At 35.7% G+C, this 18142-nt stretch overlaps 1 protein-coding gene across 1 annotated transcript in view; it reads left to right on the forward strand.

The window, feature by feature from the left end:
* The window catches only part of AFM (afamin), a 21945-nt gene extending 3936 nt beyond the window's left edge, over window positions 1–18009 (forward strand). Inside the window, exons 4-15 of the mRNA XM_011927146.1 lie at window positions 204–415; window positions 1297–1429; window positions 2048–2145; window positions 2883–3012; window positions 5956–6170; window positions 9371–9503; window positions 11644–11741; window positions 13106–13238; window positions 13994–14217; window positions 15788–15920; window positions 17048–17111; window positions 17887–18009. Coding sequence (XP_011782536.1) covers window positions 204–415; window positions 1297–1429; window positions 2048–2145; window positions 2883–3012; window positions 5956–6170; window positions 9371–9503; window positions 11644–11741; window positions 13106–13238; window positions 13994–14217; window positions 15788–15920; window positions 17048–17068 — 1530 coding nt within the window. The 3' untranslated portion in view covers window positions 17069–17111; window positions 17887–18009. The remainder of the gene's footprint in view (window positions 1–203; window positions 416–1296; window positions 1430–2047; window positions 2146–2882; window positions 3013–5955; window positions 6171–9370; window positions 9504–11643; window positions 11742–13105; window positions 13239–13993; window positions 14218–15787; window positions 15921–17047; window positions 17112–17886) is intronic.
* Window positions 18010–18142: the final 133 nt, after the last annotated feature.

Below are 18142 nucleotides of genomic sequence, written 5' to 3' on the forward strand. Positions count from 1 at the left end.
AGAAGAAGAAGAGGAGGAGGAGGAGAAGAGGAGGAGGAGAAAGGGGAAGGCAAGGGGAAGGGGAAGGGGAAGGAGAGGAGCAGGAGAAAGAGAAGGAGCTCTGTTGGTAATGGTGGGAAAATTATTCATTGTGGTTTCTTAGCGAGTACAGAAGCTTTACTTTACCATCACTAAAAATTGTCCTTTTCTTCTCTGTTGTATAGAATAATGTTTTACAGGAAAAAATATGTGCTATGGAGGGGTTGCCACAAAAGCATAATTTTTCACACTGCTGCAGTAAGGTTGGTGATGAAAGAAGACTCTGTTTCTTCTATAACAAGAAAGCTGATGTGGGATTTCTGCCTCCTTTCCCTACCTTGGATCCTGAAGAGAAATGCCAGTCTTATGAAAGTAACAGAGAATCCCTTCTAAATCAGTAAGTTTAATCTTAGTAAAAAATGATCCAATTGAAGAATTAGTCTTAGGATGAATCTAATACCTATCTCAAATAAATATGGCTGGGTTCATTAATTTATTTATTGATTGTTTCATTCATTCAAAACATACTGTGTCAGATACTGTGCTCATTGTTTAGGATATAACTATGATCAAGATATGGACCCTGCTTACAAGACCCTTATATTAATGAATTGTATCTTCTAATTGGCAAGTCCTAGAGGAGAGGTGTGTGCCTGGTGTTAAATTGGTAGGATGCACAGTGGAGGAAATAATAGACTCTTCCCAAGGGGAAGTTGCAGTTTTCACCTCAGGCAGACATTCAATTATGGGATGTTTAGCAAAACATTTGTTTTTAGTATAGTGCAGTCATTGCAGAGGCAGAGACTTTTTCTGGAAGGTTGGTATGCTCCTTGAAATCTAAATCTAAATCACAAGTTTATCTGAACAAAAGTAAACAGGACCCCTGAATCTCAGATAGAGTGTGTATAGATAGCTGTTCTTTGAACATGGAAGAGAGAACTGCTGACCAGCTGGTAGCATGTGGATGGAAGGAGAATAGCCACAGCTCAGTGTTTGGGATTAGAATTGCAATCATCATTCCTACTTTGGAGTTAGCAACTTCAGTAAGGACTTCAAAGGACTCTTATCGGGAACTGGATAATGCTGCCTTATATTGAAGTTTTCTATAACTGGAAACCTTTCTTCCTTCTACCTTGTTTTACAACTTGCTCTTCTTGTCTCTTTCTGTTTTTTATTTTCCTTCTCATCTTACCCTCCCTTCACTTCCCTTGTCTACATTCATTGCTTTCCTGTTTCTTCCCTTGCCCCTCTTCTCTCTCTTTTTCTTTTTTTTAATAGTTTTTTATATGAAGTTGCCAGAAGGAACCCATTTGTCTTCGCTCCTACACTTCTAATTGTTGCTGCTCATTTTGAGGAGGTGGCTAAATCATGTTGTGAAGAACAAAACAAAGTCAACTGCTTTCAAACAAGGGTGGGTATAGCATTTGTTTCATGAAGAGGATAAGAAATCACTCAATATCACAGATCCAGACCCTGACTTATATTATAGCAAAAGGCTTGCTTACCATATATGATGTTCTCTTGTCATATTCAGTGATTTTCAAACCATTGGTCACCAGGTTCTGATCTAAATATTCTTTTTACCTGAGACTCCCGAAAGACAGTCGGTCATTTCTCTCTTCTGGCTTTGTTTTCTTTGTAAATTGGAAGGAAGCCTTGGTGAGTGAATGTCGAGGGTGAAGGATAACATTTTATCTTTTATCTTTGACAATTTGTAGTCTGTTGACTACAAATAACATGGAATAATCTCAATAGAGATGGCCAAGCTCACAGCATGCTGACCCACCAAGGGAGCACTAACTATGCACCTTTTTACCAGGTGCAATTAATCATTAGGAAGACTGGTCCTACCTTTGTGATGTGCCATAAGTGCATATTTCTTTTAATAATGTGTTTACTGAAACAAAAATCCTGTATATTTTCTGTCTCTGAACAAATTTTGTAATAGTTTGAATGAAATGTGACTAAAAAATAAGGGAATAGTGAGATTTTGCTATTGTTTCAAAAGAATTTTCTCTTTCTTCTTCAGGCAATACCTGTCATACAATATTTAAAAGCATTTTCTTCTTATCAAAAACATGTCTGTGGGGCACTTTTGAAATTTGGAACCAAAGTTGTACACTTTATGTGAGTTTTATACTATATATCTTGTCTCTGCTTGCATTTGTACCCAGGGGCTTTGGGGTGAGTCTGAGCCTATTTGGATAGCTCAGGACCAGGACATTAGGTCGAGATGAGAGAAGTTTTGGGAGGTGGAGAGACCCAAAAGAGAATGGTGGCTGTATCTGAGACATATTTAGGCTAATTGGGAATCTGAACTGGTCTGGGAGTTTCAAACCAGGGTTTTAAAACCTGCAAGTACTTTAGAAATAATTCATCCCTTGGTCTTTGACTTTAACAACGAGGAGACAGCCTTACAAAGATAAATTTTATCTGTAGTGCTCACCCTAATCAACTAGTAATGGGGGCTAAGGCAATGTCTTGAGAAAAATTTTGAGATTTCAAGTGGATCAGCAGGAAAGAGTACTGTCATGAATTATCTATGCCTGCCATGAACTTACAATAGGAAGTGGTGGCCTTACGCAGCATATCTTGCTATAATAATTATGGAAGATAACACATCTCTCAGTTTTTTTTTGCTCACATCCAGGACTTTGGGGTTCATAAAATATCACTCTAAGATTTTCAAAGTGATCATGTGGGCTGTGCACCAACTATTTGATAATGACGTCTATAAAAATAACAACAACAACAACAATGGTGGCAATACTTTTTGGAGCTATTCATATCATATTAGCAAATTACTCCCACTTGTTCTACTTGCTGTTCAAATTATTTTTGTGGTTTATCAATTCTGTTTCCAGATATATTGCGGTACTCAGTCAAAAATTCCCCAAGATTGAATTTAAGGAGCTTATTTCTCTCATAGAAGATATTTCTTCCAACTATGATGGATGCTGTGAAGGGGATGTTGTGCAGTGCATCCGTGATACGGTAAATATTCTCTAAAACCAAGTTAAAATAGTGATTTTGGGCAACTATCGTTTTTTTTATTCTCAAGTTGCCCTGATGTGTGATTACTTTGCCCCAATGAAATCAGAATGTGATTTCACTTTTGAATGACAACATAAAATGAAATATAATTTTTTTTATAAATAAACGTTTGGGATTTTTTATATTTGGAATTTTTAAAGACTACTCAGCAGATTGTATATTGTATGGCTAAATGTCTTGATGTAAAACTTCAGGAATTTCAAATTTTTCAAAGTTCATTTAGTCCAGATTGAAGTTTTCTCTTACATCATAAATCCTCTTTTAGAGAGGTTAGAAACAAATAGTAAAGTTCAAGGAATGACTAGCTATCATTATGTTTTTAAGAGCTAATTTCCCTGAGCTTCCTTAGGCTATTCAGGTATAGTCTTTCCAAATAAGTGGATACATTAATTTAACTTTTCCCTTTCTCTTTCGGTTCCCTTTTCCTACCTTCTTTCTTCCCTTTTCCTGTCCCCTCCTTTTCTCCTTTTCTTTCCTTCCACTTTCCCTTTCCTTTCCTGCCTTTAACTGACAATTAAAAATTGTATATTCTCATGGTATACATGATATATATATGTGTGTGTACTATATATATCATGATATATATGTATATACATTAATGTATACATACACACACGTGGTGGAATGTCTAAATCCAATTATTTAAGATATGCATTACCTCACATACTTTTTTTTTGTGGTGAGAATACTCCAAATCTTAGCAATTTTAAAGTACTCAATATAGTGGTACGAAGTCATCATTGAGTCACTATGATGTACAAGAGATCTCTTGAATGTATTCCTTCTGTCTAAATGAAATTTTGTGTCCTTTAACCAACATTTCCCCAATCCCCAGCCTCTGGAAAACTTTAAAGTGAATTTCCAAGGAAAAGTATTGGTACAAATATTGTTGGTATAGTTTGAATTGTTCATGCATTCTGTTCTCACTCATAAGTGGGAGTTGAACAATGAGAACACATGGACACAGGGAGGGGAACAACACACACTGGGGCATGTTGGGTTGAGGTTGGGTAGTGAAGGGAGAGCATCAAAATAGCTCATGCATGGGGGGCTTCAAACCTAGGTGACGAATTGATAAGTGTAGCAAACCACCATGGCACACGTATACCTATGTAACAAGCCTGCACATTCTGAACATCTGTACATGTATCCTGGAACTTAAAGTGAAAAAAAAATGTTCATGCATTCAAAAGTAATATAATTTTGTTTAAAAAAAAACCCTGAGTATGATAGCTTGCACCTGTAATTGCAGCCACCCAGGACTCAGGAAGCTAAGGAGGGAGGCTTGCTTGAGTCAGAAGTCCGAGGATACAGTACAGTAAGCTATAATCCCAACACCCTTGGCAATAGAATGAGACCTTATTTAAAAAAAAAAAGAAACAAAGAAAGAAAGAGAAAAGAAAGAAAGAAGGAAAGAAAGAAATAAAGAAAGAGAAAGAAAGAAAGAAAAGAAAGAAAGAAGGAAAGATTAGACTTTTAGGCTCACAGTGACGATAGCATGTCAATTCAATAACTTGAATTTTAGGGTATTGAGAAATGTTTATTTCAAGCAATGGACAACAGATGTTCCCAATAATTATTTTTGTTCCTAACTGTACCCAAGTTAAAGCAATCTCTTTTGTGTTTTATTTTTGTATTGCTTGATTGTTCATGGTGATGAAGGTTTTATAATGTGAAATCTAAAATACTGAATTCGGATATAATTATAGGTTTTCTGTGAAATTTGAGACTGAGATTAAGGGATTATGTCTCAAATTTCCTTCTTTTTAATGTCTTTCTGGAGAAATAAGAGGAACTGAATTGCAGTTAACTGAAAGTAGAAGTAACTTCTCAGAGAATAAGAGATACTCTGCCTAGAACAATGATGGCATCACATGAGATGTAAATGTCTTTTTGAAGATTGGCTTCCTGGTTCTGTGTGGTTTGTTGGAAACGTGGTGCCATTTTATTTTTTACCTCAGTCCTGAACTTCATCTTATTCCTTATCCTCCATGTTCACCAGAAGATTCCAGTCAGTGGAAACAGCTTGAATAAAGTCATGAAGGCCTGAAATAGTCTAGTGTGTTGCTGTAACTCAACATAATTCAAATGGGACTGCAACAGAGAGTGGAAATAATGTGCAGTCTCATTTGAGAGTCTGGAAGGGCCCAGATCAGCTTTTAAAAATTATTCAACTAATGTGTAAATAAGATAACCCCACCCCCTCTCTAATTCCCAACTCTTATGTAGAGGTTAAAACTGGGGCAAAGGGTAGGGATGGGGACAGAGTAAAGTTTTCTATTTGAGCCATATTTGCTAACCTGAACAGCTTCAAATGAATGACATCCGTTAGAAAATGATACCATGAGTGGAATAGGTTCTTATATTTGATGAATCGTCTTCTGGTAGTTGCTGCAGTTCATTCGCTTGTCATTCTTTCATTCACTTATCAAATATTTACTGAGTTTTTGCCATGTGCTTGGCCACAAAGGAAGACCAGGATTATAGGTATTATAGTAACATGTCTTTGGTGGCCTCCACTGAAAGCACAGGTGGACTCTTATGGAAAAGAAACAACATTTAGAATATAAGATGTCAATATATCAGTGTAGGAAGGTTATTTAAAAGACTAATGCTTAACAATGGATGTGAACCTACAGTAGAGCCTATTTTTAAATAATTATATCATCTTAAATCCTGAGAAGTTTTAATGCAAACCTTCATGTGCATTAAGTAAACCCAAAATTTAATTTAAATAAATATTATCTATCAAATTAACTGATGAAGTGATTCCAGATGCTGTGATCATGACTGGTTTTGCATGTCAACATTCCATAATGGAAGAAAACCCAGCCTTGAAGAAATTTTGAAAGTAAAATAATCTCTCATTCTTATTTGGTACAGAGCAAGGTTATGAACCATATTTGTTCAAAACAAGATTCTATCTCCAGCAAAATCAAAGAGTGCTGTGAAAAGAAAATACCAGAACGTGGCCAGTGCATAATTAACTCAAATAAAGATGATAGACCAAAGGATTTATCTCTAAGAGAAGCAAAATTTACTGACAGTGAAAATGTGTGTCAAGAACGAGATGCTGACCCAGACACCTTCTTTGCGAAGTAATATAACTCTTTATTGAATTTATAAGGAAAACAGAAAGGAACTTGTAAGATTTGACTTATGCTGCTAATTTAGGTGGAAGGACATGGTACTATTTATTTCACTAGGTATCATATAATTTTTAAAAAATCATGTGTATAGACTACAGCTTTCAGATAATTTTAAGGAAAAACAACTGTATTATTAAAATAATGGCTAGTGTTTGTTGAGCAGATAATATGTGCCAGGCATGGCACTATATACCTTATACAGATTAACTATTTTAATTCTTACAGCAATCATGCAAAATAAGTACAATTTCTCCCAGTTTTTCAAATGAGCAAGCTGAGACACAATGAAGTGAATTGTTCAGATGCACAACCAAAAAGTGACAGAGTAAGAATTTGACTCCAGGAAGCCTGGCCTAACAAGTTGCAGGCTTAACTGCTATACTATGCCACCTACAACTCTTAAGGGGAAGACTAGTGAACTTGGAGCCACAGGGACTATATTTCAGTTCTGGTTGAGTCGCTGGGAGAAGTTAAGCTTTCTGAGCTTTTTGTTGGTCATATATAAAATTCATATAAGAATACTAATTAATCTGTAATCCCAGCTACTCGGGAGGCTGAGGCAGAGAATAGCTTGAACCTGGGAGGCAGAGGTTGCTGTGAGCCGAGAGTCACGCCACTGCACTCTGCACTCCAGCCTGGGTGACAGAGTGAGACTGTCTAAAAAAAAAAAATTATTAATTTGAAGTTTATTAGTAATGCAATATAATCCAGGGACTTCACTGGTTTTTGTTTGTTTGTTTTTTAATCCCCAGGAAGCCTTCATCTATAGAGAGTATAAAGTGAGAAGAGACAGACATAAATAAATAAGTGTGAAAAAATATTCTTTTATTTCTGATAGCATCCTGTTCTAGGTAATGCAGGGGGACAGAAAAAGAAATGGTCAGTTGTATATGGGGACCCTGGAATGGCTTGATAGGGAAGTGGTACTTGAAGAAATTTTGGTAATCTAAATAGAGAAGGTAAAGCATGAATTAAAGTATATAAGGTTTGGTGTGTATTGCTGTGAGTAGGGCATCTGCAGTGAGAGACCAGCATGGTGAGAGGAAGGTGGGGCCAGATCATGCAGGCATGCTAGGAAATGGGATGCCACTGAACAGTTTTCATGAAAGAATAAGGAAGGAAAAAATCACTTTCAGTTTTTAGACACTTCATCTGGAGAAAATCCCAGTTTGAGACTTGGATAACTGGGTAGGTAGGTTTCCCATTCAATGTGAAAAGGCAGCAGGTTTTGTGAGAAAGATAATATGTTTAAGAATGAGCACATTGACTTTGAGGTGCCAGTAGAATAACTAATTGGGACTATCAAGAGATAATTTTGTGTGTGAACCTGTAGCTCTGGAAGGGAATCTGGCTTGAAATCTCGGACATAACAACAGCTAATGTTTACTGAATAGTTACTAAATTTTAAGTGCTTCTCATCTGCTAACCAACCAAATTTTCAAAACAACCCTCTGAGGTTAGGATACTTTTATAATCTTTATTTTTCAGGTAATAAAGCAGGCACAGAGAGGTTAAGTAACTTACCCAAAGTCACACATGTGGTGCAGCCAGGATTCAAATGCAAGCAGTGTGGCTCCAAATTCCTGGTCTTATAACTACTACCCTCTATGGCTTCTCACTGTTGTGGATATTAAATCAAATTCAATTAAACAAAATGATAGATTGTATCTGACATATGTGTTTGATAGATAAAAGCCTTTTTTTAATCATCACTATTACACATAAAAAGTGTTTGAAACATGGGAAGAAATGATAGAGTAACAGTGAGCATGCCAAGTCAGAGTCCTCACTGTTTTAAGGTAGAATGTTTCTGGATGTGAACATTTCAGGCAGGTCCTCAGTGGCTTCTCCAGTCTAGAGTAACTTCCAGGGATTTTTCTTCGCAGCATTTTGAGACATGTTTTTAGGGGTGTGTGTGTGTGTGTGTGTGTGTGTGTGTGTGTGTATGTGTGTTTCCCCCCCGAGAAGAAGTCCATGATTTACATCAGATATTAATTAAGAGGAGCCCTGATTCTCTGAAAGTTAAGCACCACTGCCATGGGATATGGGAATATATCTCACAAATGGAATTGAAAAAACAAATGGGAAGCTGGAGAGATGGTGTCAGAAAAATCAAGATTAATCAAGAAGGTCAAATCCTGAAAAAAATGTGGGGGAGGGGTTGAAAAGACTTACCTGGTCATGAAAAACTAGTGAGGTATTGCTCTTACAAAACATGAAAGATCTTAACCTACTGTGAATGAATAGATGAGATTCTTTTTTATGAAGACTATAAATAGCCCAGCTGAGGTACTTAGAAAGGACATCTCTGTTTTGAGAAAAGTTAGCTTGGTTAAAAAAAAGGATGGAGTAATCGGACTTAGGGTCAAATTTTATATCTGCCATTAATAGGAAGGTGCTTAACCAGTCTGTGATTTAGTTTCTTCAGCTGTAAAATAGTACGCATCTTGAGGACTAAGTGAAGTGAAATGAGAAAGTGTTTATAAAGTTCAGGAAGCACATCTATATCTGTTATGCCCAAAGTTTGATCCAGTGCCTAGCACCTACTCAGGGCTTAATAACTGTTAGCCTTGTTCCTCTCTTTCTTCCCAAATCACACCCACCTATGCTCTTGAAGTCTTTGACAGAGGATTTGGAAGCCACTGCCGGTGATTTGGAGCTGAAGGGGTAAACACTCCCATATTTGGCAAGCGACAGGATGGAGTAATGGGCAAAGCTTGCTCCCTGTCTATCACGAAGACCACATTGTGGGCGGGAAGGAGGCCATATTCCCAGCATCCCAAGTTGGAAATCTGAACGCATTTTCAAACATAATTCTATGCAATATGTATTTTTTAAAGTATATTCACAATATATTCTTTCCAATGTTTTATGGATCAAATCATTCCAATAATTAGTTCCAAATAACTCTACTAATTCTCTCTTCTCAAAAAACATTGTTAATCTAAAATGTACCATGGAAGAGAACTTTTGTAAAATGATCTTCTATAGCCACAATGTCCTGTTAAATTACTCTGTGACCAAGCCAGAGGAGAAAATTAGCTTTTGAAAGTAGAGGCAGTATTAGATTTGACTGGATTACAAAATAGTGGAATTGGGTTTTCTGCTCTTTCTCTAATTTCTAATATACAAAATTTTACACATTGCAGGTTTACTTTTGAATACTCAAGGAGACATCCAGACTTGTCTATACCAGGGCTTTTAAGAATTGTTCAAATATACAAAGATCTCCTGAGAAATTGCTGCAACACAGAAAACCCTCCAGGTTGTTACCGTTATGCGGTAGGTTCCATCGTTGTAGGTTCAGAAAATCAAAACAGAACAACTATAAAACACTTAAAAATTGATATCAGAATTTTGCTCCAGTCCAGGTGGTAGAAAATGTGAGTGGTTAATCTGAGTCTACTGTAGACTCAGCCTAAGAAGATCACTGGGAAGGCCAATGTCATCAATTTGGCTGATGCATAATGTTTTGGACTACTAATCCAATGTGTTAATTCAAAAAATTCTTCCCATTAAACATTTTAAATTTACATTTTTGTTTATGTATTCTGTATTTTATTAAGCCATATTGGATATTACATGATTTCAAAAGTAATGATTGCTGTAGATGACTAGGAAAGTATGCTGTATTTTATTAAGCCATATTGGATTCTTTATGATTTCAAAAGTAATGATTGATTGTTGTTGATTATTAGAAAAGCACCAAAGGTTACAGAAAACCCTTTTCTGATTCTCCCACCAGGAAATAGCTATAATTAACATTTTTATTCAACTTTTCAGTACATATACGTATATATATGTGTATTTTTTAAAAATTGGCATAATTTCTAGAAAATGTTTGAACCCTTTTTTTATTTGGTATCATAGGAAACTTTTTTTGTTGTTGTTGTTTTTATAAATTGGGCTTCCTTGGTTTCCTGCTATTGCCACAAAGTGAGAGGCTTAAATCAACAAAATATATTTTCTCGCAAGAGGCCAGAAGCCTGAAATGAGTCTCATGCGGCTGACATCAGGTGTCAGAAGGGCTATGTTCCCTCTAGGGAAGCTAGTCCTTGACTCTTCCTGTATCTAGTATAGAAAACTTTTTACATCATTAAACAGACTTTAAATGATGGTATCCCACCATAATTACGTAATTTATGTAACTGATTTCCTACTGTGTGTTTGACATTTTGGATGTTTACTTAGGGTGTTTTTCATTTTGTAAATGACCTTGAAATGAACATCTCCTCCCATTTATCTTTATTAATATTTATGACATTTTTCTTAGGATGGATTATCAGAAGGAAAATTATTGGATCAAATATATATGAACTTTTAAAAAACATTTGACACAAATTGTTGAGTTACTGTCTAGAAAGTTTCAATGTCACTTTTACCAACATTGTACTTGGAAATTAACTTTGCTAGATTTATATGTAAATAACAGTGGTTGTGTTTTTAAAAAACCTTTATTTGATTTTTAAATGATGTTAAATTTTCTATGAAAACACATTTTCTATGAAAAATCTGTTCATGTTTACTACCCATTTTCCTGTTGAGACGAGTCTTTTCCATAAAAATTCATATGTATTTCTTATTTATTATAGAAATTAATAATCTGACATTTTTGATTTATATATCATTCCTTTGATATGTGCTACTTTTGCTTTATCAAAACATTTTTTTCGCTTGCCACAAACACCAGTTTATACCCATTCAAATTTGAGCAATGGAATAAGACTTGGGTCCCTGCTCTGTAACTGTCCCTGATCAGGTAGTCTGTTTCTGATCCTTAAATTAATCATAGCACTAGAAAATTCTTTCTTTTCATGGAGATACAATTTGCTCCACAATAGCCATCCACTGGTGTTTAGTTCTCTCTCTGGTGGCCACTTAGAAGATGTCCAATTTTATGCCATGTGAGAGATAGTCCATCAAATATTTGAAGAAAACTGTTGGAGGTTTTAAGTTCCAAATCTAAACAATGAAAAAATCATAAAGAGCAACATGATTTAAAATGTTCTGTAACAACACTTACTAGCTAGGGCATTCTGGGTAAGTAACTTAATTTCACAAGGCTAGTTGCCTTTATTTAAAAATAGAGATAACAACTGCTCTGGCCACTTCAAAGTGAGAATTGAATGTTATTATGTCAACATACAATTTAAATTCTATTTTGTTATTTGGAAGACTGAAATGTGTACAAGATGATAATAAAAAATTTGGACTTTTAAATTTAGCAGGAAATTTATTTTTATACATATAACTAAAGAAATTAAGTTCTTGCACACACATCTAAAAAGTGCCCTGAATTTAGTGTAATAATGAGAGTTTGAAAATGCCATAGAAATAAGAAATGCTATTCTACACATTGATGTAAAGCTTATGGTTAAATTTTAGATAAAATATTTGTAACCATGATTATTCTTATTTTCAGGAAGACAAATTCAATGAGACAACGGAGAAAAGTCTTAAGATGATACAACAAGAATGTAAACATTTCCAGAATTTGGGGAAGGATGGTTTGACATACCAGTATGTTGTTTGCACAAGTGGGCTAACACTTGCCACTAGAATTAAATACATAATCCCTCAAAGTGTAAAAAAGTTACCTCTCAAGTTTTTCAATTATGGTCAATTCATAAACTCTTGGAAGAATTTTTTTTTTTTGAAGTCAAGAATGCCTATTGAACTGTCACATTAATCTTTTACCAGAAGTGAAGCTAAAAATAAAAGAAATACAGGATTCTGGAGACATTGATTCTCTAATGCTTTCGTTTCTATTTGACATTGGCTTTCTCACTGCCAATATAGAATCCCTGGATTCTCACCCATTTGAAAGTGGGACGTTGCATATTTCAGGTCGTTACAGTTTCTTTGGGGAAGAGATGGTTTGCCTTGCCTTGCCTTAAGGCTATCTTAACTGAGTTTATAGAAATAATTCTGGATGTGCTTAACACTTTAATATTTAGTTTTTTAGTGCTCTTGTGAGCATTTGTGAATAATATGCAGTTTGGGTTTTTTTCAATTATTATGCCAATGTATTTTATTATCATTATTATTATTGTTATTATTATCATTACTATATATTTTTGTGACAGGGTCTCTCTGTCACCCAGGCTGGAGTGCAGTGGTGTGATCTAGCTCACTGCAATCTCTGCCTCACAACTCAAATGATCCTCCCATGTCAACCTCCCAAATAGCTAGGGCTACAGACGCGAGACATCATGCCTGGCTGATGTTTGTATTTTTTGGTAGAGACGGGGTTTTGCCATGTTGCACAGGCTGGTCTTGAACTTCTGAGCTCAAGCAATCTAACCCTTGGGAATTGCTGGGATTACAGGTGTGAGCCACTGCACCTGGCCTCATGCTAATGTATTATTTATTGAAGCTAAACATCTTTAAATCAAAATAAAACACAGTTAAAAAAAAATCTGACTTTACTGTTTCTACAATTTGGTGTTAGCTGACAATTCAAACTTAATTCATTAAAAATCTTAGTTTCCTTCATCTTAGATTATCCTTTTACAACATATATTGATTAAATTTTTTCTTTAAAATATTTTATAATGATGCAAATGATTTTAAGCAGGATTTTAGATACCAGTCAATGTATTTGCTGTCAAGGAGCTCCTATACTCAAAGATAACACAGGGAGGCAAATCTAAGAGTTTCTGAGACATCCATAAAATTAGAAAAGAAGCTAAAAGAGATATAGGAAGCAGGGTGCAGGAAAACAGGAAGTGAAGACATATTTCTCTATTTTACAAGAGAGCTGAGGTTCATGTTGCACCTATATTGGTTGTCCCTAGCCTTGAAAGGTCTGGGCTTCAGCAATAATTCAAGGCAAAATGGGTATCTGCTTTCGTTCAGAACCAAATAGACAAATGTTCTTTCAGGTACCTTATCAGACTCACGAAGATAGCTCCCCAGCTCTCCTCTGAAGAACTGGTCTCTCTTGGCGAGAAAATGGTGACAGCTTTCACTACTTGCTGCACACTGAGTGAAGAGTTTGCCTGTGTTGATAATTTGGTGAGCATGGCCTGTGTACCAGACTATTCTTTAAAAAAAAAAAAAAAAAGAATATTTGCACTCGTTGATTTACCGTGATTACCCATATTCCTTTCTTCATTGTTTTTAATATTGTTAAACATAAATTGTCAAGTTTTCCTTTTGGCTCGCTTTGTGAAAACCCTAAGAAGTAAAAGAGAATGCCTTAAATATTTTTGGAGAGTACTTCAAATTATCTTTCTTATTTCTTCATTATATTAGAAGGGATTTGTTAGGACAAATGATTTAGGAATCATAATATTGTTTCAAAAAGATACAGGAAAATTTATAATTTTAAGTAAGGTTACAGATTCTTCCTCTTGGCCCAATTGCTTCATCCAGCAACCGGGCATTGAATACATCTCTTTAGGGCTGGGGTGGAGAGTACCGTGAGGGAGATTCTGGGAGGGGAAGAAACCCAAGGATTACAGTGTTTGATTGCCCCTTTCAGTTGGCTGTTTGCAGCTGTCTGTTTGCAATTGAAAGTTTGTTTATATGTTACCAAGAAATTAATTTGTAGGCATCTAAATTGTTATGGCTTGGATTTTGGTCATAATGCCATTTAGGATCCCATTTTCTACTTTTATTTGTACATAGTGATATGTCATGAGTACATGTGTTTTATGAGTGAGGTTAACAGTGATTTTAGAACGATCTAACTATTCATCTAACCATATTTTTAGAAATTCCATTCAAGTTTTAAGATCATATCTGAGTTGCAACTCTTGTTGGTACAGGCAGATTTAGTTCTTGGAGAGTTATGTGGAGTAAATGAAAATCGAACTATCAACCCTGCTGTGGACCATTGTTGTAAAACAAACTTTGCCTTCAGAAGGCCCTGCTTTGAGAGTTTGAAAGCTGATAAAACATATGTGCCTCCACCTTTCTCTCAAGATTTATTTACCTTTCATGCAGACATGTGTCAGTCTCAGAATGAGGCGCTTCAGAGGAAGACAGACAGGTACAAACAATCCCTTCCATTCCTGTTTTTCTTCAGTTTGCAGACACACCATGTAGTAGTGAGAAGGTTTATGTAGTGGATATGTGTTTTTCATATCACAATCCTGTTCCTTCCACCAAATTGTCCAGTCTCTTCTATTTGGAAAAATACCAGTGCTTTTTTTTTTTTTTTTTTTGCCATTGTTCATATCTAGCTTGTCTTTTCATTTGAAAGAGACTTGGAGTGTCCAAGTCTAACATCACCTGTTAAAATGTTACAGCAGCCAGCCAAAAAAGGCTCATAGGCTGACTGATAATGAATTTCATTTCCTTGAGAGAAAGTCCGGAGAATATCACTTAATGTTTACAAAGGAGAGGCCCAAAGGGACAGGAAGTTTACTTTCGTTTTCTCAACAAATGCTTTAAAATGCCAAGAAATTAAATTTAGTTTTCTGGATTCAGACAGAGTCTGCCTAATGTGTAGTGGAGACTATACAATATACAGCTACCAAATATGAGGAACTGGAGGTTGTTTTGGACATGAATTTTCTAGAAAGATCAGATGTAGTCATGTATACCATAATACTTGGCATAATAAAGGCCTAATATATGTTTTCATTTTTAGATAGAATAATACTTACTCTTATTATGTGCAATATTCATACATTCACAGTGTAATTCACTCTTGTATTTTCCAGCCCATTCTATTCTAGTCTGGTCTATTTTATTCTTTTTAACTATCCTGCTTTCATTTTAAAAATGAAAGTGAGAAAATGCAAACTTTTGTTAATTCTTAGATCTAAGGATGGGCACACGTGACTTATTACATTATCCTCTTTACTTTGGTGCATGAAAATTTTATTACTTAAAATAATTACTCCAGAAATTTACTCTAAAATGTACTTTTAAGACATCAATGGGTTGCCACCTGAAGTTTGGAATTCTGTAAGTTAGTGGAATACTGGAATTCTAGAAGTTACTAGAAATTAAGGAAATCACTATTGTCTATGGCTGTTGTCACTTAGTTGTGATAGCTCATTTTTTAAAATTGCTCCTTTGACATCATTTTTTAACTGATATATAATAGTTATACATATTTTGGGGATACATGTGATATTTTGATAACTGCATAAACGTGTAATGATCAAGTCAGGGTAATTGGAATATCCGTAATCTAAAACATTTATCTTTGTTTTGGGAACATTATAATTCTTCTCTTCTAGCTACTTTGAAATATACAATAAATTACTGTTAACTATCATTTTCCTACTGTACTATTGAACACTAGAACTTATTACTTCTAACTGTATTTTTGTACCCCTTAACCAACTTCTCTTCGTCCCTCTCTTCCTCCTTGTTAATACTTTTTGTATAATTTTTTGTGTGACAAAACCCTTCAAAGAATGTTACTGTGGAAACCATTCTCTAAATTTAATAGGAAAGTTTCAGAAGGCCCATTCAAAGTGGGATATTTCAACTCTTTACCCTCACCCAAGCTGACTCAAGACGTGATTCCGAAACAAGCATTTTGGAGTAGAGACGCTTCAGAAAGAAATAGTTAATTAATTATATTTGACATCTTTTGGCTACAGATTTCTTGTCAACGTAGTGAAGCTGAAGCATGAACTCACAGATGAGGAGCTGCAGTCTTTGTTTACAAATTTCACAAATGCAGTGGAGAAGTGCTGCAAAGCAGAGAGTCCTGAAGTCTGCTTTAATGAAGAGGTAGTTTTATTTCTTTTCTACTGAAATTCAACTGGTATTCCTGGTCAAATAAAACCAAACAGAACCCTGTAGGACTCTGCTTCCTCTCTACAGTATCTACCAGGACTACATTTGAAAGCACAATTGCTACACAACTAATACAGAGACATCTCTGAAATACACTTTGAGCAGTGTCTCCTTAGCACAGAAAATGCTATCAGGAAGACCTGGATTGTAACCCCGGTAGTCTTGTAAGTCATGCAACTTAAACTGAATGGCAGTTAACTATCTGTAAATGAAGACAGTAATAATTATTCCTGAATTACACCTTTGGTTCTTATTTTTTGGTTTTGAACCACTCATTATCTTAATAAGACAGAGTCAAAGCGACTTGCAAAGGAAATCGTAAGCAACTCCAAATGGAGTGGAGCAGGAATGGCATTAGAAAGTGAAATCTTTCAGGAATGGCTCTCTCACTTTCCCAGGCCTTGTACTAACATCCTGCAGTTGAGAATAATGAGGGAGTGAAGGGTAAGGGCAATCAGGGAGAAAAGGGAGAAATGTCCCTTGCTTGCCCTCACTCCAGTGAAAGTAGTCTGTAGCCATTTGCTCTGGTGTGAACCTCAGCAACCTGTGAATGTTAGCCCCAATGGATGGCTCCATGGAAATACCTGTTCACTGTTTTCCAACTTTATTTCTCACTGTTTCTTTTCTAGGAACACTCACTCCACTCCAAACTCACAATTCATGTAAATTCACAGGCACACACACTCACACGCATCATTCATTCTGGTTGTGAGCCATCTACTTTTCTGAGTGACAGTTTGTGGAAATTTTTTGGGGGGTACATATTATTAGTTTAAAAAATATACTTAATTTTAAGTAGAGGGTATTAATCAATATCTAGCATTTATCTGAGTGAATGTGTACATTAGTGCCATGTAAAAGAAAGGATGAATTTACTGGCAGTTGTAAAGAGCAGTTTGGTGTCTATTTCTTCACTAGAAGAAAGAATGTTTACTGTTTCCCTATACAATGTGGGAATGATTTAATTTTCTTCAAAATTCAGGGAAACATGCTTATCTAAATTTAAATTAGTGTCTTAAATTTTTCTTCCTATGTGTTTTTATTTCCATCCCTCACCTCAGAGTCCAAAAATTGGCAACTGAAGTCAGCTGCTGGAGATACGTAAAGTAAAAAGCACCAAAGGTAATACCCTCTGCCTCAATCAAATGTCAAATGTATTTGTGGTTTATTTGGTCTCCCTACCTTTTCTCCCTCATGCTTCATTGCCTATTTCTGGTTCACCCTACATGAACCAGAAACAGACATGTAGCTAACAGATCCCGATATTGTTTCTGTGTTTTTCTGGGTATCAGCCACTCCTTACAGTGTGGCAATGCTGCATTTGTGCTAGCCCTTCTCTTGCTGTTCAACTAGTTTTCTAGATAGCCAAGAGGCGCTTAAGTCCTCTGCCTTCCTACTAAGGTATTCAGCTGTCCGGACCACAAAGGAGAGATGATGGAACCTCTGAATGTTGACAGAAAGAAGAGGGGTAACTCCCTGGGGACTGAGGTGGGCAGACAGGCTTCAGTGACCCTTTCCAATAATCTTTTAAGAATATTGCTTTACTGAGATATGATTGATATACAAACTAAGGGTATTGCTACAGCATTTACATAAACAAAAACTGATGTTTGTGATTTCCAAAAGATATATAAAGATGCTTGCTCTTTTGTGGCTTGTGTAAGACTTGAAACACAAACTTTAGCAACAAAATGTTGCATAGATATAGGAATTATATACAGTGTCAGTGAAGAGAGGCCTGGACCTCAACAGAAGGTAGGTTGGGATCTACAAGGGGCAAAACTCAGTTACCATTAATAGTTTTTTCAAATATTTGACTTTCTATCACCCATGTTTTAACATTTCATATTTTTTTGATGCATGAAATACTATTTTTTCTTTCCAGGGATAACCAACTTACAGGCTTCCTATCTGTGTGGTGTTGAATCTCATTTCCTGAGAACAAAGTAAAAGGATTTTTCTGCAACTGTCGCCTGAAATCGTATATTGCAGCAAGCAATAAACACAAAATTTTGTAAAGTTATTTTTCAGACTGATGTCATAAATCAACCTAATCACAAAATTAAGCAATCATGATTCATTCATTTCATCAGCACCTTTTGCTCATATGGCTGCACCATTCCCTACTCCATGAAAGTTGGAAGTCTGAATAGCAA

Source organism: Colobus angolensis, unplaced genomic scaffold (assembly GCF_000951035.1).
Source record: "Colobus angolensis palliatus isolate OR3802 unplaced genomic scaffold, Cang.pa_1.0 Scaffold70, whole genome shotgun sequence".
Lineage (NCBI taxonomy): Eukaryota > Metazoa > Chordata > Mammalia > Primates > Cercopithecidae > Colobus > Colobus angolensis.